This window comes from Chaetodon trifascialis, chromosome 8 (assembly GCF_039877785.1).
Source record: "Chaetodon trifascialis isolate fChaTrf1 chromosome 8, fChaTrf1.hap1, whole genome shotgun sequence".
In the NCBI taxonomy this organism is placed as follows: Eukaryota; Metazoa; Chordata; class Actinopteri; order Chaetodontiformes; family Chaetodontidae; genus Chaetodon; species Chaetodon trifascialis.
This window is the reverse complement of record NC_092063.1, coordinates 5,297,173-5,325,061: the sequence shown is the minus strand read 5'-3', so window position 1 is coordinate 5,325,061 and position 27,889 is coordinate 5,297,173. Positions and strand designations below refer to the sequence as shown.

Below are 27,889 nucleotides of genomic sequence, written 5' to 3'. Positions count from 1 at the left end.
TGGAGGCCACTTCCCTCTCATTTTCTCATACCTGGCGTGGCCTTATTTAAGTTAGCAGTTATTATTACTGACCCACCAAAAGGTACAAACATTAATAATATATGAAGGACTAGCTGTCCACTTAGTAAAGTTAGTTTGTTAACTTCATGGTTTGGTTTTCTACCACGAGACAACCGGTAACGTGTCATAAATAACGTTACCGTGGTTACGTGCAGTTCGACGTGCATTGCGCATTGATTTAGACGGTGATTAAACTTGTTGGGAACTATGTTTGAAGATGAGTTCGGCCTATCAGAAACAAGTATTCTAACGGTCTTATTTTACAACACATATGATGGTGAAATGTAACAAAATAGTTACCACAATACTGAGCCGAAGCACAACTTTATGGCACCTGTACTTAAATTTAATATTCCAATTTCGTGCAGCTTTATACTTTTTATTTTACTACATTTATTTGTCAGCGATAGCTACTAGTTACGTCACCAACTTATATTTTACATACAGAACATATGATGAAGGAAACACTTTTAATTCAGGACTGTTACTTGTGTGTATTGTTACTTTTAGATCTGAATACTTCTGCCACCGCTGCAGAAAAGCCTAAAGTAGCTGTTTTTGTGCTACTTTTACTTAAGTAAAGGATCAGAATACATTTTCCACCACGGCGTACATTATTGTGCTGCACATTTTCCAAGAATATGTTGCTTATAAGGATATTTTAAGGGCATATTCTTAAACATACTCTCAGTTAAACATGATGTGTCGCTTCGTATGGGGACAGCTGAACACTGAGTAACAACCAACGACATCACATAATAATGTGTGTGGACAATAACAGAGCCACAGTATTTGGTAGAGCACATGATTTCACATTCCAGTGACCACAATGGTGAGGGATTAGGCTCTACAATGAGTACGAGGCTGGCAAGAGAGGATAACAGACATGGAAAGCATGTGGGTGTCTGGGTTAGACAGAGAAAAGGAGAGTGAGTCAGGTCAGAGCAGCCAGACCTTCCTCCCCCTGAGTTTTGTGGTTAGACTTTCCTCTTCACTTTCTTAACCTGGATCAACGGCATTTCACATCCGACATTTCCTGCTCACTGGCCCCATTTCATAAAAGCAGCACTCATTTTCTCCAGATTGAAGTTTTTGCCAAATGCATTAAGCCGATGTGCCCTCGAGTAATGTACCTCCCTGCAGATCTCTGATGACATGCTGTGGTAAAATAAGGAACTGCATTTTTCCTAATTAAAACGCTAAATATAAAATCTTGCTAACATAATGAGCAAATACATTCTTTTGGGATGAAGTTTGACATTTTTTATTACTTTCTCATCTGTACAGCACGGTACATAGCAGACACAAAACAAATAAAAACATTAACAGGGAAAAAAATAAGGGCACAGTCCAAACTCAGCCGTTTACTGCACTTGTGTGGGCTTTTATAGTGGACATCTGAAGTCTTGTTTGTCTTACTACACCAGCAAGTGACTAATGGTGAAACATTTTACCTCTTAAAAGCCATAACTGTGACTTTACAAATATTTTTACAATCTCAAAGCTATGGTTTTTTTAGTGACACGTTAGTGAACATATGTTTGTGAAGAATGAAAACATCAATGCCTATATTTCAATCACCAGAAAAAGACATGAGGATCAATGAACATATGAAGTGACTCATGATTTGTCAAATAAAACTCATTATACATAGATAAATCCCAAATGTTAAACTTCAAATTTAACATCTAAACTGGGCCCAACATTCAGACTCTATATACAACTGAGGCAACAAAGAAAACACAAACTCAATTTTCTTCCTGCAATAAACTTCAAATGCACCGAAAAAGGCAGATTTCCATACATCAAATGGTAACATCTTCAAGCATGTTTGTGTCAAAGGCAACACAATAAATTAAACAAATGGCACAGAAGGTTTAGACAATCTAAACTGAGAAGCACAACGTCTTGTGAAATATTCACAGGAAACTAAACATAAAAGCAAGCACGTGAAAAATCTTCCAAATCAACGTCCCTGCACAGTAACACAGGCTGACAAAACAACTGAGATGAACAAAAAAAAAAAATCACAATCTAATTACAGTGAGAGGAATAAGAGAATGACATTTCTAATTCAATATAGTATTTGTATTTACAAGCATTTATACAACTGAGGACATTAAACTGGGGCTCAAGCTTATTACTATATTAGGACATGGAGCAGAACAATCAGATCATATAATGCACCAAATATAAACCTTGTAAACATCACATCTCACCTTTTATCTTAGATATCAGTCAGATTAAGTTTCTATTCGACAGGTTCATAATACATTTGTCCTTACTTTAAGGCATAGGTATCAAGCGTAGGAGTGAGCCTCTTATAAGATTTTATTTTAAATAAGCCAGATTGATTTAGAAGGTTTCACTCCAGTAAGGAAAAACCTACTGGTCACAGCAAACCTCCACGCAAAACATCCCCACTTGTCTCTGGATCAGTTCAACTAGCTGTACAGTTATAAGATCTCCTCCACTCCGTGCGCAAAGATCATGACCAGGCCGGGCTCCAGGATCATATCCTCCCCCATATGCTGATTCTCGCAGGCCATCACCACCACCGCCTGCTTGCCAGGGATACGCTTGGCAACATAGTTCTCATAGTAGCGCCTGTTCATCTGCCGTGTCTCAAGCGTGGCCAGTCCCTGCGGCCAGTTACGCTCGTGGGCATTCTCGATCAGGTCGTTTACAATCGACAGGGGGCAGCCGCTGTCGATGAGGGAGCGCTTGATGACGGCCTGGAGCACGGCGTCAGGAGTGGAGATCATGCCACCCCAGCGTGTCACTCTGGCAGGCTGCATGGAGTTCACCCACCTGAAGAGAAGAGAAAAGTATTAACCACAAGAAAATTAGGGACTGAGCTGGAGCTCCCTGACAGAATTGATATTAGAAGGAGAGAAGATCAAACTTCACTTACTCCAAGATCTCATTGTACTCGATGCTCTCCTCAAGGTTTTGCAGGTTCGGGTTAGCGCTGCGGATTGCCCTCATGTAGGCTTTTAGCAGCTGAATGTCCCGTTTCTGGAAATTAAAAGCATCATCTTCAGAGACTGATTTCACAAAATCAGGAATTTCTAACATCATCCTGTGGTCCTGAAATGCTGCATCACACATCAGGACAGAAGATAGTTCTATCAGTGTCTTTGGATCCAGAATTCTGCCCTTTCCTCACTTTAATGCTTTTTTGACAAATACTGATTCGCAATTGTTCCAGCTTTGTCAGATTCAAGTCTTGCTATTAAGAATATATATTGTAATAGCAGTGCCTTATAGGTTACATGACAGTTATGTGCAAATATTCTTCTTGGATGAAACTAGCATATCTGAATCTCTTATCTCATGTCTGAAACACAACAACAAACATAGCATTAGACTTTAAATACCTGACTGTGTTGAAATAAGGTGCTAAAAAATTGTTTTAAAAATGACGTGCTGGACCGTCTCCCTCTTCTGGAAGTGAGAGCAATTACACAAGCACTGTTGACGTGCCTACATGCCACATTCTCCGCCATACTCCTGGTCACTCATTCGCAGTTGTTACTGCGAACCCCAAAGCTAAAGCAAACCGATCATTCCTGGCTGACATTAAAGGCATCACTATTGGTGTGTGAGCATGGGAAAGCTGCCACAGACACCAGACCAGAAAAACTCCAGGATACTGCGAAATACAGAGAAATTTACCTGGCAGTGATAGGCTTAGTCAGTATGAACTCATTTGGAAAGGGCTTGAATGTCAGGGACTTTTATTCTCCTTTATGTCCAGTTTTACGTCCAACACTGCCAATTTAACTGTACAACTTGCAACTGTCCTAATATTTTTTAGTCACATTACAAAAAGATTCTGTCCAACACACCTACTCTTCAAAATATTTGATGGCATGTTGTTGAAATTTTACCTTTTGGAGATATTAATATCACCTGGAAGCTTATTTCAAGCCCTTTTCAAATCTGTTTTCATTATTTCTATATCTGGTTTGTATTAAGTGTTATGATCACTTGATATCAGCTGATCAGAAGGATTTTTTGAAGCAGAATTTTGTAGGACGTATGAAAAGTAATGGAAATACGTGACTGTCCTGCACAAAGCGGGACATCTGGTCACCCCAACTATGATAGATAAACCGTCTTCGTAGGCTATGTAGACGTAGGCTATGTAGAATTTAAATAACATTTTTAACATATTAAACAAGCGAAATAGGAGATATTTTCAGGAATGATAGAAAAGATGTTGTAAATTTTGACCTATTTTCACGGTTTCCTGGAAAAGTGCCAGCGCGACATCCGACGGGTTTTCCTATGTATGTATTCCTACGTATGTTTCTCACAGAAAGAACGATTTCAAAACACAAACAGAACATTCTAACATTTCTAAACATGTTACACATGTATTTATAAAAAAAAATTATTCAGGACGATATCCACAAAGTATTTTGCAGCTACCAGTTGGATGAGAAGGTAAATGTTCTTACTTGTTCTCCCAACTGGTGTTTATGTTCTGCCACAGTTTTCTCCAGCTCTGAAATCTTCGTCTGTTGCTGCTGGACGACGCTCCGCAAGTGTTTGATGCAATTATGGTTGGGCAACTCATCTTTGGGCATCTCAAGCCTGCGAGAGTGGGAGAGGTAAATAACAGGAGAGGCAATAGAGGATTTAATACCATACACAGGATGAGTCATACATTTTTGCAAATCATACATGAATTATACAGCTCAAATATTTAATAGTGATTATTATTCACTTTGGTTGAGCTACTGTTGTGTTCTTCTTGAGAACCTAGGCTCTGGTTCTAAAGAGTGATGAGAAATCTATAACCAATGCACCCATCATTTAAAGCAGCGTGCATTTTCTGCCAAATGGTCTTCACTCACCCACATCCCTCCTCACAGTTGACAGGCCTTTTGGGGTTGTGCTCACAGTCCTTAAGGTGTGACTGCAGCTGGTCCAGCCGCAGTGTGGCTGTACAGCCGAATCCAGCATTGTCACAGCTGATCTGAAGCTTGGACAGCATGTTGCGCATGATGCGGGGCACAGGCCGGAGGTGAGCTAGCGTCACTACTGTGCGGTCAACTGGACAGATCTGCTGCTGGGCAAACCACTGTGTTATACATGCATTGCAGAAGGCATGCTCACAGTGTGGAGCCTGAAATGTAAACGACCACAAGGAGTCACAAAAAATGAAAAATTCGAAACACGTTGATCAAATCAAGGGTGAGTAATCGTTCAGACGGGGACTTGCCTGCACTGGTTCTTCGAGCACTCCACTACATATAGGGCACAGCAGGTCTTCATCCACCTCCCCTTGGAACCTCGTAACGTCGTACCCCATGGTACATTACTGGGATCCACAACCTCCTGAGCAACACACAACCCGGAAAATTAGGTTTTCAGACAACTTAACTGCATCAATATACAACTGTACATATTTCACACATACTTTAAGCATACCTCACTCACAAAAGGCCTCAAATGCTTCCATTCAGCTCTTGATGTAGTGCTGACACGTCATATCTGGCAGAAATAATCTGTCTGGTGGAAGAGACACAGACAACCCCTGCAAAAAATGATGTTTTTTTACAATGGTTAAAAACATTGCTATGTAACCCCACAGGATAAATACAACATCTGTACATCGCATCTACAGACATATTTAAATGGCTGAGAAATCAGTGATTTAAGGTTCCTGATCATCATCAGACACAAGCTAGACGCTTTACTGGGGTGCCTCTGTAAAGGTAAAAACGAGTGGACGACTGTCATCTAATATACACATTTTGTCTCGATGTTCAATCAATGTAAACGCACAATGACTCAATAAATTTGAACACACAGCCCTATCATTCGCAACCTAGAGCCCAAAAGCGGCGTCCTTGATCCGTAACGTAACATTATCCTCGCCGCGTGAAACTGCACCAGCCGAGCTCCAACATCTGAGGAAAGCATCCTGTTGTCCCAGCTGACTGGTGGTTGACCTAATTTCAGTGAAAGCAGCATTTACCGGTCTGGAGGCGATTTACAGATCCTTTTCCTCCCATCGCACTCAGCATGCCTTGGAAACAAGCTACAGTTCCCTGCTAACGTTAGCTACGTGTTGGATGCCATTTCACTGTTAACGTCACACTAAATCGCAACGCCTCTGGGTTCATAATGAGCTTAAGTTGAGTCATCCTGAATAAATAACACAGTGCTTAAGTTCAGATATCACTATAAGCTGCACGTCATGAATCAAATGTGGCTAGCACTTGCTAACTAGATAGCACTGATAGCACCTACGGCAGCGTTACCGTTGACTTCCTCTGATATTAGCTATCGAGCTAACCAGACAGACCTCAGTCTGGGCAAACCACACCAACAAATAGCCGTTTACAATCAGCCACATTAGAAGAAAACATTATAACTGACTTATATACTTACTTGGACACGTAGTAAAACAGATCCTAATCACGATATTTTGATATTTTCGGACGTCCTACTGTAACTAGTAGCTCGCTAGCCACGTCCTGTGCTACATCCTACACTTCTGTGTCGTCGATACGCAGGCGGGCGTTGACGTCATGACGTCTATCTATCTATCTATCTATCTATCTATCTATCTATCTATCTATCTATCTATCTATCTATCTATCGTAAATCCATGATGACCTGTTGGTATCGGGATGAAATTTTGAATTAATTTATATATACTTCTCAATTTGTGAAGGTGTGCTTTTGCTTTATTCTTTTCATTCCAACACATTAGAGATGCCTCTCTCTCACCCATGCCTTGTTCCAATGCTCTGTATGGGGCAGAAGGTACACAGGAAGGAAATGAACGGCAGCCAGCATGCAGACAACACACTGCATGTAGTGTGTGAAAATATGGCTCAACAGAAGGAGGGGCATATTGAAATCTGAGTCATCCTTCATTAACTGTGTGACTGCATGTTCCCACACCACCAAAACCAGTGTCATCACATTTCAACAAACCATGTGATTGAAAGTACAATTCAGCCCAGGGCAGTAGTAATGCTGGCACAGTTACTGTTCAACTGGTTACTGCAATATTTATATTTCTTCCTTATTTAAGTCCTCTTGCTGTTGTGCGGGTGAAAAAGAAGTTTCAGGCAGATGATCAACACATTGGATCCCTGGTATCAAGCGCCACTTGAACAGGGGCCAGCGAGATGCAGGCAGTTCAGACGGACAATGCTCACGCTAGGAAGCACCAATCCTAATTTGTAGCATGCCAGTGTGACGGGGAGAGACTCAGCTAAATACGTACCAAGGATTGCTACCCAAACGAAACATAATTCACACAGCAATAAATTATATGCGCATGTAACACAAAGAAGAAAATAGCGTATGTCCACTTCAGAGCGTCTGCTCAGTTCACCACTTCACGCAAACCACACAAGCTGATCACGAAGATGTCTGCCCCCTCGACGTGCGACGGAAACTGGGCGAGCTAGCAGCCAAAGAGTAGCTTCACTAAATCATAAAGTATGTCTTACCTTGGCTGTTTTGTCGTCAAAGGCTATGGTCCAGCTCGAATAAACGCTGCTAATGTCTCCTCCTATGGTTCTGCGTTAGTATGAGATCAATCACGAAGGCCTGGTTGTTTACATAGAGAGGAGGGGGTTTCTAGAGTGGGGGGAGTGCTTTTCATACTATCTCTGGTGTTACTTCCTTCTGGATCGTCATTGGTGTTACTGTGGTGAATTTGGGTGCTGCCCCTCGAATCTCTTGACTCTGACTGGTTGATAGAGGTGTCGATCATCAAAATTGAACAATTGGTTGTGAGCTATTGACCGGTTTAAGTGCGCACTTAGTTTCACCGCGCCGTCTCATTTACATGAATGGGCAGAGCGCTCACAGAGGGCTCTGCTGACTAGTCCGAGGTGTTACTTTACTGTTTTATTTGCATTTCGTACTTTTATGAGAGATAAGAGCAATAGAAAGCAGAAAAAGGCTGAAAAAGAGTTTTCAACAGAGGTGGTTCTCCCTATGCTTGGACGAGACGCGCCCAAATGAGCGCCTGGACATACCGGTGTTAAAACATCTGTAAAACTGCTCAGGTTCTTTTTTTTTTTTAGCATGGATTTTTGCACAGTTACTCACCAGATATTACTTTACTAATTCCTAGATGAATTTGGCTACTGTCCCATGATTTAAAGGTGGTTTACACTGTAAGTAATGTTTTTTTTTTTTTTAGGCGGAGATACCATCTTCCAGATGAAAATAAATAAATACTGTGAAACCGTTATAATTTTGAAAAATACTGTGATATACATTTTTGGTCATACCTCCCAGCACTATCTATGAGTATATTTCAGTATTTTATTTTCATCCCTGTGTATTGTTTAATGCAACATGCGTTTGTCTGCAACTGGAAACAAAGGTGTGGACTTCAAGTTCAAACAGTTTTGTGTTGATAGTAAATACTGATTAAAGCATGTTGTTGTCTGAAACACAACCTGCAGCACTGTTTAATGAGGTTTAACAGTGCTGCAAAGAGCACTTCATGTTGGTAAATCAAATCGACTATTCTGTGCTTCACTGAGCCAAGATAAACAACTCAGACATTAAAACAAGAACCTGTTTCTGTTGACATTCTCACACTGAAACGAAGATTACAATTAGTCATTTGGTAGACATTTTTATCCAAAGCCTTGTACATACGAGTTCACACACCAATGGCACAGCATCGAGGGTGGTTTTGGGGTTCAATATCTTGCCCAAGGATACTTCGGCAGGCAGACTGCCGAGGCCAAGGATCGAACCTCCAACCTCCTCATAGGTGGACGACCGCTCTTCCTCCTGAGCCACATCCGCCTGCCCAGGTTCAATTCAAACTTTAGATTAAAATGTAGACGCTCTTCTGCAGCTTCACATATCCCAGTGAAATCAACTGACCAATTCAGGATAAAACATTTTCATGAGACAACTGTGAACTGAAATATTACCAAGAAATAAGCCCAGACTCAGGGAATATTTAGCAATAGCACTTTATTGAACACAAACAACCCTAAGCCACAATACTGAATGACAAGACCAATTGGCTGCAGCAAACATTTTATAAAATAGATTCAGGTTTAATGTCACTAAATTGTTTTTTTTTTTCTTTTAACGTCAGAAAGACAGATGCAGGTTTTTCCAAAACAGTGAATGATCTTTTACATATTTAACATTTTTGTAACAAATTATCATTCACATGTTCACACAAAGGAATAACAAGGCAAAGTGCTTTCAGGATTGCATTGTCGAATAAACAAAACAGAAAAATGAATGGCTTGAGGTTTAGGTGAGACAGTGGGTGGGTGACGGGGAGTGGGGCTGGTCCTGTCCTGGATTAGGCTTGGGTGGGGTGGGGGGGGGGTGGATGGGTGGGGGCCCTGGTCAGAAAACCTCAAACCTTTCACCTTGTCCTGTACCCCTTGTAGTCAAACTGAATGTAAAATGTCAGGGCAGTGTGGAGACGGATGCCTATCTAGCAGAATTTGGTTCGGAGCGGACAGATGGATTCGAAGGCATACGGCTCGAGGGGCTCAAACTCGCCCTCGTACAGAATTACAAATCCACCTCACTATCTTCCTTGTGACAACCTGTGGTATCGTGACAACTGCAGGGCAATTGATGGCTGACCCAGAATGAAGCTGTAAACGTTGAAGTAATGCATACTATAGGGCTAGACAGGGAAGTATACGCACGAGAGGAAACCGAAGAAATGGATGGTGTTAAAAAAAAAAAAAAGCCAACGCGCGGGTATTTATTTTCAAGAAGATGAATCCTCTGACCATTCGCCACTGAATGTTAAAGGGGATAGACTATCATCATAATCTGCATCATAACATTGTCTGGCTTCACATTCCAGTGGTATTTTGTCGTATAAATGCTTCTCATAAATATTTTTTTCAACGTCAAATAGACATATACACATACAGCACAACCAAGCACACTTTTTATGTATAACTACCATTGCTTATGATAAATCTGTATTCCCGTACTGTGAATAGACTTTTTTTGTTTGTTTTTTCTTCGTTTTTTTTTTTTTTTTTAAGTCAGAACAGGTGGAGAGACAAACAATACTCAAGGCTGCAAAACAAGGAGGTAGGAGAAATGCTACTGAAAAACAGCAAAGTGATGCTAACATGATCGTTCACTTAAATAATAGTGAGATACACCAGGCTCCCGCTCGACTTCTTGAACCACGCTAGTGCCAACAGTTGCTATTCCAGTTAGCATTTAAGGAGCTGTGCATAAAAACTGAATCGCTAAGATTTTCACCTTTATTTTGAAAAGTCATGTGCAATATCGACTTGACCACCAAATTAAAAACACCCCACATACAAAAAAAAAAATTTAAAAAAAATCTCTAAATTGTATCTGCTGCTTTCCTGATAGCTCCAGATGCAGACTGGTGTAGCAGCTGCGGTGATCTACTAACTGAAGAAATCTTAGAGGTCCACTGTGCCTTAGAAAAAATCTGAATAGTGTCTTAACCCTATATTTCCAGACTGGTCATATTCTAAATTGGCTAATTTCAACAGAATAACTTCATTGGTCCTGTTGTCATCACAGGTCTCGAGACCGCGCTGCTGGTGATGGCACTGACTCCTTTACACACAGTAGAATAGTATATTTGCAGATTTGTAAATGAGGTAATCAGCGTTAGGCTAAATAGGGAACCCTGTCATTAACACACATGCCCGCTTCATTCACCAGCAAAGCAAAAAAAGATTTCCTCAATCAGCGGGACAGGACTGCGGAAAATGAAATCAACTTTGGAATGTTGGGCGGACGAGCCAACTTTTTTTTTTTTTTTAAATCATTTTTGTTTTTTAGTGAAGGTGCACTGTGAAACTATTTGATTGTAACTCATCACATGCCCTGATTCAGAGTCCCTCCCCTCATGATAAGGGCTCCTTTGTACTTCCCCAGATAAGCCACTCAAAGTAAAACAGGCATCCTATTATCCATCTTTTTTTTTTTTTTTAATTTGCAATGAATTAAGGCTGCCTCAGCAGCAGATCGACGCCTGCTTTAAGTCCAGTTGTGAGAGGATTGTTTAATAGCTTGTGAGTTGCAATGAGGTGGCAACATCTACAGTGAAGCGGACTAAAAATAACATCATGAAAGGGACGACCACTACTAAAAATGTCACAGAACATGCAGTATACATCCTTTCCTACAGTAGGCTATTCCTAATAGCACATTCAAGGGGCCTCCTAATGGGCAAATTCTCTGATATGGCTCTGCTTTAGAGTAATCTAGCTTGCTGTGAGACTACTTCCATCGTGGGCTCACAGGAGGAGCGAGTCGATAAGGTGCTCCTTCGCAAGACTGCTGCCTTATTTCACCTGCACAAATAACTTTGTGTCATTCAGTTCAACAGGTTCACCAGTAAACACTGGAAAGTGTTTGAAACATTTGTTTTCCTTCGTGTAAATACACCCCCTCCCCCCCTCCCCCGAAGACACATCCTCTGCTGGTGAAAACAAACGGCACTTTCAAGGGGAATGTTTCTCTAAAACCACAATCACAGGACCTCCAAGTAACAAATTCTGAAAACACATAGGCTATACAGTAGATATAAATCTCATGAGTTTCTTAACTGTACAAGCTTTAGGCTACACGCTGAAAAGGGAGGGACACGTAAGAACCCTTAATGCTTAACATTGAAAACAAATATAAGGCATTTCATATTTCCTTTTATCCGCATACATCACTGACAGCAGGTCTAAATATTTGGGAGAAAACATTTCATTCAAGGAGGAAGAGGATGCATATACACATCTACACATGCAAATGAACATGTCTACCGGCTATAAACCAGAAGTCCAAACTACAATACCATCAAAGTCCATCCATAAGAAGAAGAAGAAGAAGAAGGAGGAGGAGGAGGAGGAGGAGGAGGAGGAGGAGAGGAGGGGGAAAAAAATGCACCTACTCAAATGTATCAGTCAGCTTGTGCACAGTCCTTTCTCTGAGCAGGCAGCGGTTAAAGTTGGACATTGATCACAGTTTTAAGAATGGAATATCAAACACTCCACTATCAAATGCCACCTCTCTGAACACAAACAAGAGGACCGCTTCAAATCCTTCATTTGCTACAGACGAGTGACTTTTGGTGTTAACAAAAAAAAAAAGGGCATATTAAATAACATTTTTTTTTCAACTGAGGAAGCAATGATAAACAAAAGGTTATTGCACTTTTATCTTTTGTCTATTTCAAACGAGGTCAGCTTGAGAGAAGATGATTCATGCCTCAATGTCGTGGTAAGACAACAAATGTTACGTCACTTCTATAGTATGATCACACCGTTATTAACACTGCACACAGCTACTACTGCAACCCTACTTGTAGTCAGTCTACCCTAAAATAACACAAATCTCTACAATCAATTTGCAACACAGTCACAACAAACAGTTTGCCTAAACTTGATCTTGAACGCAGGTACCGCTTCGTCTCACAACTTGGTTTGTACGTGAAGTTACTGATCGTCGATGAATGCCAAAGAGCGGAGAAGAACAATCAGAAGAAGCTCTGAAATTCCAGACAACGGTCTTTCTACAGTTAATGTGTTACTGACAATCAAACCTCATGTTTTCTGCCCTCAGAGGACGTCGGATGGTTTTGTTTTCTCTCGTCTTTGCCTAAATTTGGTCGATGGGCTCCTTCGCTCCTCGGTGTCGGGGGAGCCAACTGAGCCCCGAGATGCCTTCTTTGGATTTGTGCTTTCGTACTACTGATCCCGTCCGTTCAATGTTTCATGTGCCCTAAATCGCATCGGTAATGTGCAATTTATTCTGCCGCCCAAGGGGAGCGCTCAGTCGCTGGAAATGCATGGAGAAGTCCAGACTAATACAGAAGGAGCTTTTCAGGCTTATTTTCATAGAACGCAGATCACAGAGGGTTGAAATAATCATGCTCAGAGGAAATATGAGCCTCTCTACTGTAGTCGTGTACGTTCAGTGTAATTTCTTTTTCCCATTGTAAGGCTTCTGGGAAATACAAATGGAAGACCGTACCTTTCGGTAGTAACAAATAAAAGGCACCATGCCACCACTGTGCTCGATATTACACAGATCCTATTGGTGGGGGGGGGGGATTAATAACCAAGTGCTCAGGCAGGGAAGGCGGTCAAACTAGCATTAGTCATGCAGTGAAATTGTATTGTTTTGACTTACAGAGGTAAAGTTTTATAGCTACCTTCATTTCCCACCATAAATTAGACTGTACCCTTCACCCTAAATGACCTGCACCAGATAACAGACTCGTCTGTTGGTTGTAATGAAGAGAAACATGTTGAAACGTGGTCTACTTTGCTATTCTGTTCTAAAAAAAGGGACTTGTGCATGTTTAGTTTCGACATGCATATATTGAAAAGTCACACGCACACACAAACACACACACTACAAGAGAGAAATCTACACGACTGGCATCAGGAAAAAAAAAAAAAAAAGAACTCACAGAGGATAGATGTCAGTGTCGTCGCACGAAATATCACCGATGAGGTAAAACTGCAGGTCCAATAAAAAGTACAAGGTGCAGTTGGCTGCCCCTTTGTAAGGTAGGAAACATGAGACATCTGCCGACACTAATCTAACACTTCCGCATAGATACATCTCTGATTTAGGCTGGTTTAAGCAGAATTACACTACCCACGACAAGATGGATCACAAGATTTGAACTCTTTGTTAGCATAGCTGTACAAGCATTTCTCAGAAGAATTTCCTTTCCATCTGTATTTCTTGAGGTACACCACTTTCATCCCCAGTGTCCTTTGTCTCTGGATGACAGAGAAGCCAAAGTTGATTGTTTGCGAGTGAATTCTGAATTCATTCATTCACAGTGGCAAATATGGCGAAATCCTAACCTCTCAGAACAATCTCTGCACCGTGGCAACCTTGAGCTATGTGCTACCTCAATTGATCTGTGTGCTTCTCGACACCCAAAGATGTCTGTGAGACCAAAATTAGCCAAGAATTTGTTTGTTTTTTTTTAGCAATCCGACCAAGTAGCATAACTCTACAGGTGATGCAACTTATCAGGTACTGTCAGGTATCTTTTCCTTTTTCAGCTTTTAAGGCAAAAAGGCTCAACAGTGGATCAGAGAGTTGAATTGAAATTTGCCATTTACTTCAAGTAAGAACCGAGACATCCGTTGAGGCAAATCAATTCTATACTGTATATACCATGCTTCTTCTTCTTTTTTTTTTTTTTTTTGGACATCAAAAACGCGTTGTTTTTTTTTTATCCTGGTAACACACATTATAAACCATCTTGCTAAATAAACACACAACCTAGGGATTGCTTTGCCAATACCAAAGGGACTAACTCTATTCTCCAAAAATGTCCAATTATACAACAGACTTCTACCGACATTAAATTTGAACAGAATACTTGCATTTAAGTACTAATATCCCATGCAAATATTTATATAGTTTTCCTCTGACTAATATAATCGGTGAAAAGACATGCAGCTCCAAACAAAAAAACGGTACTAATCCTGCCTATTTCTGAATACGTTACTGACCAGGTAAGTATGATTTATGTCTAAAGGCAAATAAAGGTTTCTATGGCACTAAATGGGTGTAGCTTAGGTGCATTTCTGTCAAATATAGGCTATTTACGAGTATGTGTGATCATGTCTACTGTAGACCTTTTTGTCCCTCTTGTTTTACTGTACTGTAAGGCAATCTCAATGGAATGGATGAACATGAATGTTAAATTCATCTGAACTCTTGTCCTCTGTTTACCTTATAGGCTACACTCCACACAAATATACACATGTATAGAGAAAGAAGAGCGATATTACACAACAGCAGGCCTATACTCCAATAATAATGCCAAGAAAGAAAGAAAAAAAAAAAACTTATCCAGACCCTCAATGCAGGAAGACTACTACACATACTGTATAATATGTAGAGAATTAGGTTATTACATGCTACCTGTATAATCATATCTATGCAAGACAAATGAAGAGCAACAGTTTAAAGTCGGGAGAAAGCAAATTGTCCTGCTCTAAACTGACCCTACATTCATTTCAGTCAGAAAATTCATGGCTCAGATTTGATGGTCAGACTGTAAACTGCTTGAACATATGCATAAATCCATTGCTGCTTTACTAAGAGGCTTTCCCCTCTCAACACATTTTGGCAAACAGGCCTTATTTGTGACCAAAGATTATAACATCTAACCCGCATTTCAATCTTCCATTGGCATTTATGCTATGATTTACTGAATTGGCCTAAATGGATGGCAGTGCAATATTTGTGCTGCACACGATTACACACACTCTCTATTGCTACAATTGGACCTTTCATTGCTTTCCATTTCTGACACCAGATATATTGTATATGCTCCACTTGTTCAACCGTCACCGTATCAAAACGTGATCTAGCTCCACGCTCCCAAGCGCAATCACTCGGTTATCACTGGTACACACACACAAAAAAAAAAAAGAAAAAAAAAAAAAAAAAAAGCATGTATAAGAATACTGTGATACAACAAAAGGATTCAGTTGCAACTCGCACAGTTGCAGGGGCAATGGCTCCATTGACTGGTCAGATGAGGACATCACAAGAGAAATAAAAATCCCTGCCCAGACAGACAGCACCTACAGATGGCAGAGAGAGTATGTAGAGTATTTTGAGGAGCCTGCCTGAGGTGTCTGTTGAATCACTGGACTGACTTTAAGTGACCGAGGCCAGAGTCTGCATTATAAACAGTAGGCTGGGTAATGTAACCTTGTCACTTGTTTTTTGGGCCGGTCGCCCAGAAGTAGATAACACAAAGAAAGTCAGTGGGCAGTGGACACTGTCCCGAAGTACTTTTTTTTTTTTTTTCTTAAATAATGCATTGTTAGCGTACAATTTTGTTGCAACCTTTGCTCGTCTTTTGCAACCCTTCCTTCCTGTATTCAGCAGCAACACACATGCATGTAAACATAAGTACATACATTACATCTGCTCTATTTTGCACACTTAGAACCTGAATGTACTAAAGTGCGTGCTTGACTATCTAATTAAGTGCTGTGGGATTAGGGTTAAAAAGGACTTAAATTATGGAACATCCCATCAGAAATAAAATGAAACAAAATGTAGACATAATAATAATAATCCGGCTGAGATCTGATTGGATTAATAAATTCTGCCTGCTGCTTCAGCACAGATCCTGAGATTACAAAAAATTATGTACCTATCCCTAATATTAATATTAATAATAATGATAATAACCGTTCTCCTGGGAATTAGAAATTGATCAAGAGAACAAAGGCTGGGGGTCATCGATTAGTTCCATTTCATTTCAATCAGTTACGGAGGTCAATTGAAATGCTAACTACGACTCTACGACACAAACTCTGAGAAGTTACTGCTCTGAAATGGACTTTGTCAGTTTGAGTCACGTGAAATACGCTGAAGACTTTTGGCGGGGGTATTTAACGACGTAGCCTAGTCTAGGTCCTCATCTCTCATCCAGTCAACTAACGTGTGCAATTGTGCCACTTCATTACCAGTGGATATGAAGTCATCACACCAATGAAAACAATCCGACTCAGTGTAATTTAACCACCAGCAGATGGTCTAAAAAAAGGACAAAATAGCATAGATATCACATCTAAAAGTCACAAACAGCTCTAGTGGTCCGATACAATCATCTTTAGTATGCTTAGTACCAGAAATGGGATGAGGAGACAACAAAATGAACACCGAAAAAAAGCACATATTTGGATTTCTGCTATTCCTGAAATCTAAACAACAGGTATTGGCCTAAGCAAAGATCCCTCTCCCTTTCCTCTTAGCCCTATTTGCTTCGAAAAGGGATATCAACTCCCTGGTCTTCGATAACGCCGGGGCATATAAAGATACGCCGGGCAATTTGTCTTCCACTAGCCACGATGGCGCAACCGTGGTTCAATGCCGTTGCTATCAAATGGGTGGAAAGATAATCAGTCTCAGGGCTCATCACACTCTGCCATTACGCAATCCAACTGAAATGATGTGTTACGGAAGGCATGGGTCAAAAGGCATTTCATGAGATGCCATAAAGGCAATCCAGTGCATTTGTGTTAACACTGACAGTAAAATGCCCAGCACACACAGAGCCATTCGTTTAGTCTTTAGGTAATTTTTCATGAAATAATAGAAACGGAAGAAAATAATTAAAAAAATAAGGAAAAAAATCAAACACATTCCAGGGAAACAAAAGCCCTTGTGACAGTGATTGTCTATTCAATAACGTCAAACAAAAAGGCCAAAAGAAAATATTGCTTGACAACTGCCCAATAAAAGTAGCAGACAATACTCTTATCTGTTCAAACCGATCAGAGCTGACCACCGAGAAGTTGAGATATGAGCTGTTAGATGTTTAAGACTAGTTCAACACTCCTGTACCGAGAGCTCGTTGAAACCACGATGCTGATGGCCAGTTCAACTTCGAGAACGCGAAAGAAAAATACGTCACGAGCGCCCAAGAACCAAAACAGATTGCTCTCTTTCGATAGTTAGGCCCTTCAATTCTGAAATCTTTTCCAAAAAACACTGTTAAAGAGATGGGAAATAAATTGAAATGGCTTGTTCATTTATGTGCTCAGATATACGATGCTTTGATGAGGTGTTGTTGGCAGATATTACTAGTAAAGCCTTCATCTAGAAATAAACAAGGCCTCAGTCAGTCACTATCCTACAGTAGTTCTCTAGTCCTACAAAAAGAGAACATTAGGCCTACGGACCCTGGGTGAAGATGAAGCAGCTGCTAAACGAGTTGACGAGGTATATCAAGATCTATTGTCTTTCTCTATACAGTACAGTTCATCTCAAATAAATAATTTATAGCCATAATAGTGTTGATCAACTTTGGTCATAAGTTATATGCTTAGAAACATTCTAGCTTAACAAACACTTATTTAGCATCTTTAAAACGCGAAGTCGGCGTTGAGAACAAATCGATGTTACCGCGCCGACCCGAACATGGCCCTCCTTTGGAAGGAGACGTGCTAACGTATTCAGCAGCGTTACCAAATTATCTTAAAATGCCAAACAATTCTAGGCCGTACATTTAAAGTACACTATGGAATTAACATCTTTGTGACCCTTTTCCAAATTTTTTCGGATTGTACTGTAGTACACAAGCATTGCACTCATAAGCAAAAATTTTGATTTTTCCCTTGTGTGGTTCCTTCATAAAAATCTAGGCTAACGGACAATTAAAAACAAAAAAAGAAAAGAAAGAAAAAACTAATCGAAGAAACAAAGAAACTCTTTGATCATTCTTTTGGGAAGGCCGTTTGTTCCTCTACAAGGTCACCGCGACTGATTAAACATGATATGACTTTTCTACTGAATGATATGAAGACACCGATTTCCATGCTCTTCTTAGATGTCGGTTATATAATTATGTCGACATGGATTTAAAGGGTTAAATGATTTCGAGATGGCCAGATTGCTAGTGTTTGTTTTGGATCCCACACTTCATCTGAGTGACCTTGTAGAGCAATCCGCCTCTACTTATTAAGCACTACCAGGAGATGGAGGAATGGGATCTAATTGCATATTAGGTTTGACTGCACCTCAAGAGAAGACCAAACACTCACGCACACACAGACACACAAACACATACATACACAGAACAGACATGTGGGCGGGTGCTCTCCTGGTCCTCGGGGCCATGTTAAAGGGAGTCCCCCCCTGGTGGTGATGATGGTGATAGCAGCTGACTGAGGGGGGCGCGCGACCTCACTCAGACAGACACCCGTCCAGGCCGACTGGCGCGCCGTGACGGTCTTTGACGTAGCCGTTGTGGAGGCCGTTACTGGGCAGGGGGGCGCAGGTGGCGGTGATGCCGCAGTGCTTCAGCAAGTTGAGACCCGGGGAGGGGGAGACGGTGGGAGAGGAGCAGGAGCAGGAGGAAGGGTCCCGCTGGGGGAAAGGCTTCATGGTAGAGAGGATCAGAGCCAGGCAGTCAGCCACGTCCTTGTTGGGAGCACAGGCCAGGGCTGGGGTGTGGCCTGATGGACAGATGGACAGACAGCACACCCACATTAGTGCAGACCAGCAACTCAACAAGACGCAATTCATATCAGGGAGTCTTTTTTAAAGCTGCTCCAGCTAATGTTTTTATATTTACATGGATCAACTGACTGCGTGATGTCAGAGATGCTGCTCGGAGGGATGAACCCACAGAAACATCACCCGACTCTGCAGCTTCATCAGTTTTAGCATCTTTCACACAATATCCCCCCCCCCCCATGCAGCTGGTGAACATTCAGCAGCTAAAAAAAGACATTTCCCTCAGGTTTGTGCACCTGCAGAACGTGTGATTTATAGTAAATAAGCCAAAGCATTTTTAAAGTTGTGCTATCCTTTCAAAAACTCTGAATCGCTAGTTTCATGCAGCACTTTGGCCTCACCTTCCTCATCCACAGCCAGCACAGTGGCTCCTCTGCTCAGCAGTGCCTGCACCACCGTAGCCAGGCCATTACGTGCTGCAAGATGGAGGGGCCTGGAGGGGAACGAGGAGACTGTGAGACGGCTGGCAGGGTGACTACTCATCTACTGGAACATGTGAAAAACACCCTAAACTTTAAGCAAGAGATCCAGCCTGAAAGTCACGGCCAGGAAAAGCTACACGATTATTTGCATCAAATCCCAATAAACTCTATGTTTTGTTAGTAGCGTCTCACATTTGCAGAGCACTGTTGGTGGCGTTTATGAGTGTGGGACTGTGGATCTCCCCCAGAATCAGCAGGGCACACATCTCATGAGCCTGAGGGACAAAAAGAAAAAGACAGCAGAAAAAAAAAAAGTGTTTATCAGTCGCTCAGCGTTCAAAGACAGCGTGCCTTGTTACAGCCAAGTGTAAGAATACTGGTTATTAAAGAAAGACTGCATGGCGTTTACGCTGAGCACAGCACAGAGGAGCCTTGACTTCAGGACCTTGTGAGTAACTGATGCGTACCTTGCTGCAGGCCAGGTGCAGGGCAGTGTTCCTGTTCTCATCCAGCAGTGTCAGGTCAGCCTTGGCCCGGTGAAGGAGGATGGCTGGACAACAAAAGACACTCAGACATCCTGCTCTGATAATTACACTCAGAGGAGATGCACCTACTGAAGCCTAAAAGTGTGACTAACAGCGATGTGTTGAGAAAACGAGCTGTAAGAATCCCGCCAGATTAACGCGTCAAAGACTTACCCACGGTGCCGCTGTGTCCCTTGTCAGCAGCTACCATCAGAGCAGAGCGTCCACTTTTGTCCACTGTGTTGATCTCTGCCCCATGGCGAAGCACCAGCTGAAGTCCCGCGACATCCTCGGCAAACGCAGCAGCATGCAGTGGGGTCCTGCAGGCACGGACAGAGACGCTCCAAGCAATTAGCGTATGGCTGGTGTTTCAGCGTCAGGGGCTGTGGCGGCCTTTAAGCACAAACCTCTGAGCCTTCACGATTGATTATTTAATAAGACATCAAATAATCCCTGCTGTTCTTACGTAAACCTGCTAAGTCTTTTGTTCCGCAGCCTCACCTTCCTTTGGCATCTCTGGTGTTGATCATGTGGACCCCAGCAGATTCCAGCAGCCTCTCTGCAGCACCGCTGTGGCCGTTCATCCTACGAGCGAGACAGCAGAATTTCAAAAATGATGATTTCATCGAACCCGCAGTTGTTTTTCTCGCAGTAAAAGTAATTTCTTTCGACACGGCGAGTTAATACTCACAGAGCACAGTGCAGGGGGGTGAAAGGGTTTCCCTCTTCATGGATAAATGTTTTGAATTCAAGTAAAACCTCCAAACAGTCTTCATGCCCTGAGAACAAACACACTCAGCGTTACAGACAACACACGTGACACTGATCGATGGCGGGTTTGGAGATAAGCCATTTCCAGTCCATCGAACTGAGCAAACCTTTGTAAGCAGCCCAGTGTAATGGGGTGTATTGTTTGTTGTCCAGCAGTTTATCTTGTGGGTCTGTTGCCATGGTGGCCTGCACCAGACTGGCCAGGATCTCCGTGTGGCCTCTGGATGCAGCGTAGTGCAGCGGTGTGCTACCCTGGGCGTCCCGACACAGTGCAGAAGCTTTGTGCTCCAGCAGGGCTGTCACACAGTCATCATGACCCAACACCGCCTGAGCAGAGACCAGCAGGAGGTGATGAGACAATCTCACTGAGAACAGCAACAACTTATTTACTCTAAAGATAGAAATGATTTTCCCCTGTTGTGTATTCTACTCCAGGATCACAGCAGCATTAATTAGGCTACTTCCTTCGACAGGGCTTTCCCGTTCTGATTAAAAACACTTTTAATCCACCACTGAGCTGCACACCTGGCCTCCTGACTTTCCAAAAATAGCCTTTATTTTTCCTTTCATTTGATATTTTACTCTTTCGCTGACGTGGGAAATGTGCTGGATGCAGTTTGACTTCAAACACGTCCCCATTTTAACTTCATTATCTAAACTGCAGTATTTGGTAGTGAGGATTAAGGTGAAACACCTGTGCTGTTGCACCTGTGTGTGGTGCAGGTGATGCTCTGTGACGGTGTGCAGGGTTTCTGACCTACCCCTCTGTGCAAAGCTGTGCTGCCCCTCTTGTCCTTGGCATCTGGCAAGGCACCCTTCTCCAACAGGAAGTGGACACAGTCGGTGTGACCTCCCAGTACGGCGAGCATCAGAGGGGTCCTGAAGGGGGCAGAGGTGACGACAGATGTTTTTTGTTTTTTTTACTGTATACTCACTGGTCAGTTTAGCTTAAGCCATTAAACCGTTTCCGCTCCAAAGAAAAGAACTCACTGGCCAAATTTGTCTGCAACGTTGGCGAGATCCCCCTCCTCCCCATAATCAATCATCATGCGCAGGCAGTCTGAATGACCATTGGCAGCTGGTATGAAACACAGACCAAGAGAGAGAATGAGACAAAAAAAAAAAAAAAAAAAGAATACTCTCTATAAAGTCAAAATTGACTCAAGTCAGGGCGGTGACAGTCAAACAAAGCTATGCCATGACATCTTCCAGCAGTAAGCAGCATACCTGCAACATGAATTGGAGTCCACATGAGGCGGTTGTCATTGAGGAGACAGGAGGCCCCCTGAGCCAACAGTACCTCCACGCAGCGGGCGTAGCCTTTCTGGGCAGCCAAGTAGAGCACAGAACGGCCTGCGGCGTCCTGCATGTCCACGTAGGCTGCAGTCTCCGTCAGCACACGCAGCGCCTGCCAATGGCCCTTGTCAGCCTGAGGGAGCAGAGGAAGGCAGTCACACCTTTGGATTTAGTCAACATTTCGAGGCCAACTGACCCAGAGAGCTGGTTGATGTGACACACTTACAGCGAGGTGCAGTGGACTGACTGGAATACTGCTCTCTATGTCTCCTAGTGCATTAAACGACATCTCCAGGAGCTGAAAAGATAAATGAATGGATTTGATTTACAGAGGAAACAAGTAAAACACGTGAAGTGAAAATCTACACCTGAATGTTTTTCACTAATCACAGCCTGCTAAAACAACCCGATCACCTGATCACTTTGACCAGACATCACCCAACATGTGTATCAGTGCGTGGAACATGTGACTTATGACTGATTAATGCATCTGCTGAGTTGATTTCAGAATAGAAACAGGAAAACTCACCAACTCCAGGTTCTGCTTGTTGCCATGGTAAGCTGCATAGTGAACAGCACTGTAACCCTTTGAGTTGACCATCGATGGATCAGCACCATTGTCCAAAAGATGCTCCAAGCAGCTGGCGTTCACAGACGACACGAAACGCAGAGAGGGGGGATAGGGGGGATAAAGACAAGTGTTTTCCACAAACAGACTTAGTATCAGTTTATTGAATGCAAAGCCTTGATCACATTAGTCAATCAGATGTAAGAAAGGACAGAGAAGAACTCACAAGTACGACTCCTTCGCCTCATCCTCGTCGTTCTGATGGTTCCCAGAAAAATGACGATCAACTCTGAAAAGACCAAGAAATGCTTTGATTCAATAAACGTTCTCGAGGTCGAGAAAACAGATTCATCACTGCAGAAGTGCACATTCCTCTGGGTTTTGTTTAGATAGTTAAAAAGTCACCTAAGAAAGCTTGTTGATGCAAAGAAATTAACGTGATTTGACTATAAACCCAAATATTAGGGTGATTTCCATACAAATAAAGCGCCAACTGCTTGAACTGCATAAGCGTGAGTCGTGAGAGGTAACAGAAAAAGCTGACGCAGATACAGCCAGTGAACAGTTTTTTGTTCACCAACTGTTTGTGAATTTCATGATCCACCTGCCAATTTGACAGTTTTACCACTCCATCAGGACAACAGCAGCGTTTCTGCCAGCCTCGAACACAATTCGGTGGCTTGAGTCGCTTCTGGCATTTCAGAGAGAACAGAAGATGAGAGGGATGAGTTTTCCAACCTGCTGAAGGCTTGGGAGGCGGCAGAGTAGTGCAGGGGAGTACAGCCTGTCTGGTCAGGCTCGTTGACCTCAGCGCCAGCGCTCACCAGGGTCACAGTGCACTGGTACCTCCCATTAGCAGCCGCATAGTGCAACGGTGTCCTACAGGGAGGGCGCGGGGGGAGAGAGTAGAGCCACTCAGAATAATGACAATGGCACTTCAAATCACTGTTGCAGCATCGCTGCAAAGCATCTAACAAGGATGACGGGAAACTCACCTTCCCATTATGTCCCTCTTATTCAAGTCGGTACCGCTACTTAAGAGCAAGTTCAGACATTCAACATTTCTGTGAGGAGAGATGATCACAGGAGTGAAATTCAGGAGAACCAGAACATTTGGGATTGTTTTACTATTCCAGTGATTCTGCAGCTTACCCTCCAGAGGCAGCAGCGTGTAGACAGGTCCTCCCAAAGTTGTCAGGGGTGTTTATGTCAAACCCAGCCGATAGTACGTGCTCCTTACTCATGGATGAAACTATACTATACAGCTGACCTGCAGGGCAATGAGGAAACAGACGGCGGTGAGAGTCGTGTCCAAACGGATGGAAAAGTTGAGAGTCCAAACATTCAGAGAACAAAGACAAACCTGAGGAGAGTAACTTGCGACAACAGTCTGAAAACCCGTACAGCACAGCTAAGTGCAAGGGGAACATTCCATGAATCCCACGTCTGGAGACGCCAAAAAGACACAAAAAATGGGGTTAGAAACCAGGAGACACATGCTTTTCTGTATTAAACACTGCGCTTAACAACCTCGTGGCACAATCACACTTATCTATAGCATAATTTAAGGCTTTTCCGATACCTGGCCGTGTCTGCTCCGTTGGTCATCAGAGTGCTGATCAGCAGTTCATGGCCGTACTTAGCAGCAACGTGGAGAGGAGTATTGCCATACTTGTCCACACAATCAATTTCCCCACCTGAAGGAGAGCAGGGAAGAAGGAGGGAATCAACGACGCGTTAAAAAGTCGAGAAAAGTCCACACCGACACTTTCTCACAGATCGGTCGGTCAGCAAAGTCCCCATTACCGTTTTGGATGAGGATCTGAGAGCGTGTGAAGCGTCCGTGAATGGCTGCCATGTGCAGGGGGCTCTTCCCTTCTTTGCTCTGTGGAGGGTGAGGGGGTAAGAATAGTTTACTATCATTACAATAGCATCACGATCCACTGATTAGACTTTTTAAGCAAGCTTCAGAAAGCTCCCACAGCCACCGTGAACGAGGCCGGTTTGACGGCTCCTGTGTCACTGTGCAGCTTCTGAAGGTGGCAGGAGCTGAGTAGTTCCCACTCTGACTGCTATCAGTTTAAATTAATACACATTTGAAGTGAAAGGTCTCAGTTTCCACTAAATCCATTTTCACAAAAAACGGATTTCCTGTCGCTGAGATTGGGCAGCAAGATACTTTTTAAAGGTCTTGTAAGCTATAATTAGAGGAATGACCAATGACATTTATGATTATGGCATTTTTTCCTCGTGCACTCCCTTTTTCACGCATACTATGGCAATGTTGTCTAACTACAACTGCATAATGTTATGTAAAACAAAATGCACGGCCCTACGACATCTGTACTTCTAGGTGGAAACTGAAAATCAAAGCATCATCATCAAATTTCCCACCTGCTGGTTGACATCTGCCCCATTGTTGACCAGCAACTCCAGACAGAGGGCACCGTTGGTGGAGACGGCAGCCAGGTGCAGAGGGGTGTAGCCGCACTTGTTGGGCTGGTTGACATTAGCTCCGTGGTTCACCAGCTCGGTCGCCACTGCCTCCTGCCCCATGTAGCAAGCCACGTGGAGCGGAGTGTTTCCGAAGCCGTTGGGCTCATCAATCTGACAGTAAAACACAAATGTGACACAAGATCAGACTGGGCCTTGAGCCTGAGAGGGCGGACTCCAGGAAATCGTATAATAAGCTATCGATGATAAAAGCCTTTGTTATTCGCTGTGACATTTAATGAAACAGACAACAGGGCAGCTTAATTTGGCTAGTTTAAAAATCAATATTAAAAAAAGAAAGAAATCGATGTGAAATCACTCACCTCTGCCCCCATCCTCAGCAGGTACTTTACAATTTCGATGTGACCGCTTGCAGCAGCAGCGTGGAGAGGCGTGTAGCCCTGCTTATCCTTGCAGCTCTTGTCTGCACTGCGGGACACCAGCAACTTCACAACCTCCACATGCCCTGTGAAGAACACAAACAGGGAATAAAAGGGTTCAGTATTACCTCAGACATGATTTCTATTCATGCTGACGGGCTGAAAGCACTAATGACCACAAATAGAGAGATTTAAGCAGAGACACAACCATTTGTTCATCCGGAGACTGTCGCGTCTTTGACCCCGATTGTGACGCAATGGTTTGGCTGCGTTTTCGCTCCTCGTTTGAGTAAAACTTGCCACGAACAATGGGAGCTTTTACTGCTATTTGACAATGAAAATGCGCGCTGTGCAGCACTGGCAAGAAAACGAAACTTGCTTACCCAAGTAAGCAGCACAATGGATGGGCTGTCTCTCCTTCTTATCGATGGCACTCAGGTTGGCCCCTTTGTTCAGCAGCAGCTTCACCATCTGTTAGACGAATAAATGAAATTGTAGGAGGACCACACTTCAGGTTCTTGTCGTATAATGAAAACCTCAAGAAGAAGACTCACCTCCTGGAACCCACTCTGAGCTGCATGGTGCAGGGCAGTTCTGCCGGTGCGATCTGCCATGTTCAGGTTGCTCAGCTGGGTCAGCAGGGCCTCTGCGCAGCGTGTGGCTCGGTTGGCAGCGGCCACATGCAGCGGCGTCTGCCAGAACTTGTCTCGTGCATTTGCCTCTGCTCCGCGCCTCAGCAGCAGACCCACTGCCCTCTGGGGAGAGGGAAGCAATCACAAGAGCTTAAGGCGCACGCCATATCTGCGGTTTAGCTGCATTTCCTTCAGTCTGCACAACATTTTAATGCAGCTGTACACACGCAGCGGGTAAATTGATAACAGAATTCAAGGATGAAGTGATCTCACCGAGAGATCATTAGGCTGTTTGAAATGGCAAAAGGAAACGAGTTTATTGCTTACTTCATTCCTGGAAGCAGCCGCTCTGTGCAACGGGGTCAACCATACATGGTCTTTAGCATTTACAGTGGCACCTGGCAGACAAAGGACGAAAAGGTTTAAGGGTCATAAAGAAGTGAAAAGGGCAATGCAGCTGCACAGTGAACCGAGTCTGCACCACATTTCACCCACACAGAGGGGTCCAAATTCTCAACACATAGCCAGGCATCAGAAATGCACACAGCTCACTCACCTGATTCAATGAGGAGGTCCATTATATGGACGTCACCCACACAGGCAGCAGCATGAAGTGGCGTACGGCGCTCTTGGTCCTGCGGGATAAATATGTGATCAATCAAGGAGAGTGTGGCGTTTGATTTTCATGTGTGTTCACGATACGAACCCGCTTTGCATCATACATACCAGTGCATTGACATCCTCCTTTTTGTGCAATAATAGTTGAACTTCTTCAGCATTACGATTGAAGATGGCCTGGACCAGAGGAGGCTGCAATACAGAAAATAACCTGCTAAGTTGCTGCGATCGTACCGTTGCATACAATGAACGCTGATCCGGAGGAGCGATTCAGATATGCCCATCACACTATGAGCAGCTCGCATTTTGGTTATAGCAATGATCGATTCAGTTAATTGGCTAATTACAATATAATTGTGTTGAACGTTGCATTTAATGTCTTTCCTGTAGCGTTAATGCGATTCTGGGTTCACTCCAGCAAATACACTGAGCCCTGGCTGAGGCCTACAGGCCCTTGTCTCGTTACGTACGTCAGCTAGCCAAACGGCTAATTCGGCTACAGAGCTGGCCGCGACCCAGAGGAGGGCCTTCGTGAGAGCTGCAACAACGTATGCGTTAGCGTATGAATGTCGAGCACCCCCAATCACAAGAGATTACATCTATGCGATTGAGACATCCACTTAAATAAACATGCGCCACCATTAAAATAAAAAGAAGCACAATTAGTCCGGCGAGTACGACGTAAGATGCTGCGCACAAGAGCAAGTCTTGCCCAGCAAATACACTGCGCCACAGCGTAAACACGGACCGCTCTCTTTCAGCGTACCTGGTCTGCAATGTTGAGTACTCCCATCTCCCAAACTCAGCCAGGACGGAGCTCCTTCATGAGGATAAAACTTCGAGGTATATTGCGGTGCGCTACTGTATCCACTTTTCAGACTACACCCATAGCTGGTTGCAAACAGAAATGCGGTCTTGATCTGTCACTGTTGTTGTCTGTATCCTATGTCTGGTCTGACGATACGGGCTACGACTGTGCTGGTCCGCCTACAGGCGTGGCGGTCTGTTTTCGCCTCCTCGGGTGAAATGGCGCCATCGTGTGGAAGAAAGGTGTAAAGCGTTCTGGATTTACAGTGCCTGC

The 27,889-nt window shown here is 43.2% G+C and overlaps 2 protein-coding genes across 2 annotated transcripts; both read right to left on the bottom strand.

Annotated features, from left to right (window-relative positions):
• Positions 1-1,304: 1,304 nt before the first annotated feature.
• On the bottom strand, positions 1,305-6,769 carry rnf41 (ring finger protein 41). Its single transcript, XM_070969372.1, has 7 exons — positions 6,469-6,769; positions 5,503-5,608; positions 5,294-5,409; positions 4,926-5,197; positions 4,527-4,662; positions 2,975-3,078; positions 1,305-2,871 (listed from the first exon to the last, which is right to left on the bottom strand). The coding sequence occupies exons 3-7, from the start codon at positions 5,381-5,383 to the stop codon at positions 2,517-2,519; spliced, it is 957 nt and encodes a 318-aa protein (XP_070825473.1). The 5' UTR covers positions 5,384-5,409; positions 5,503-5,608; positions 6,469-6,769; the 3' UTR covers positions 1,305-2,516.
• Positions 6,770-14,260: 7,491 nt separating this feature from the next.
• Positions 14,261-27,788, bottom strand: ankrd52a (ankyrin repeat domain 52a). Its single transcript, XM_070969465.1, has 28 exons — positions 27,575-27,788; positions 26,917-27,000; positions 26,747-26,825; positions 26,518-26,588; positions 26,113-26,313; positions 25,942-26,029; positions 25,502-25,644; positions 25,080-25,292; positions 24,492-24,570; positions 24,268-24,382; positions 24,049-24,131; positions 23,838-23,955; positions 23,681-23,749; positions 23,424-23,564; positions 22,912-22,974; positions 22,647-22,758; positions 22,344-22,415; positions 22,049-22,250; positions 21,812-21,899; positions 21,583-21,700; positions 20,929-21,148; positions 20,742-20,829; positions 20,552-20,635; positions 20,225-20,370; positions 19,994-20,076; positions 19,719-19,801; positions 19,446-19,537; positions 14,261-19,043 (listed from the first exon to the last, which is right to left on the bottom strand). The coding sequence occupies exons 1-28, from the start codon at positions 27,599-27,601 to the stop codon at positions 18,772-18,774; spliced, it is 3,234 nt and encodes a 1,077-aa protein (XP_070825566.1). The 5' UTR covers positions 27,602-27,788; the 3' UTR covers positions 14,261-18,771.
• Positions 27,789-27,889: the final 101 nt, after the last annotated feature.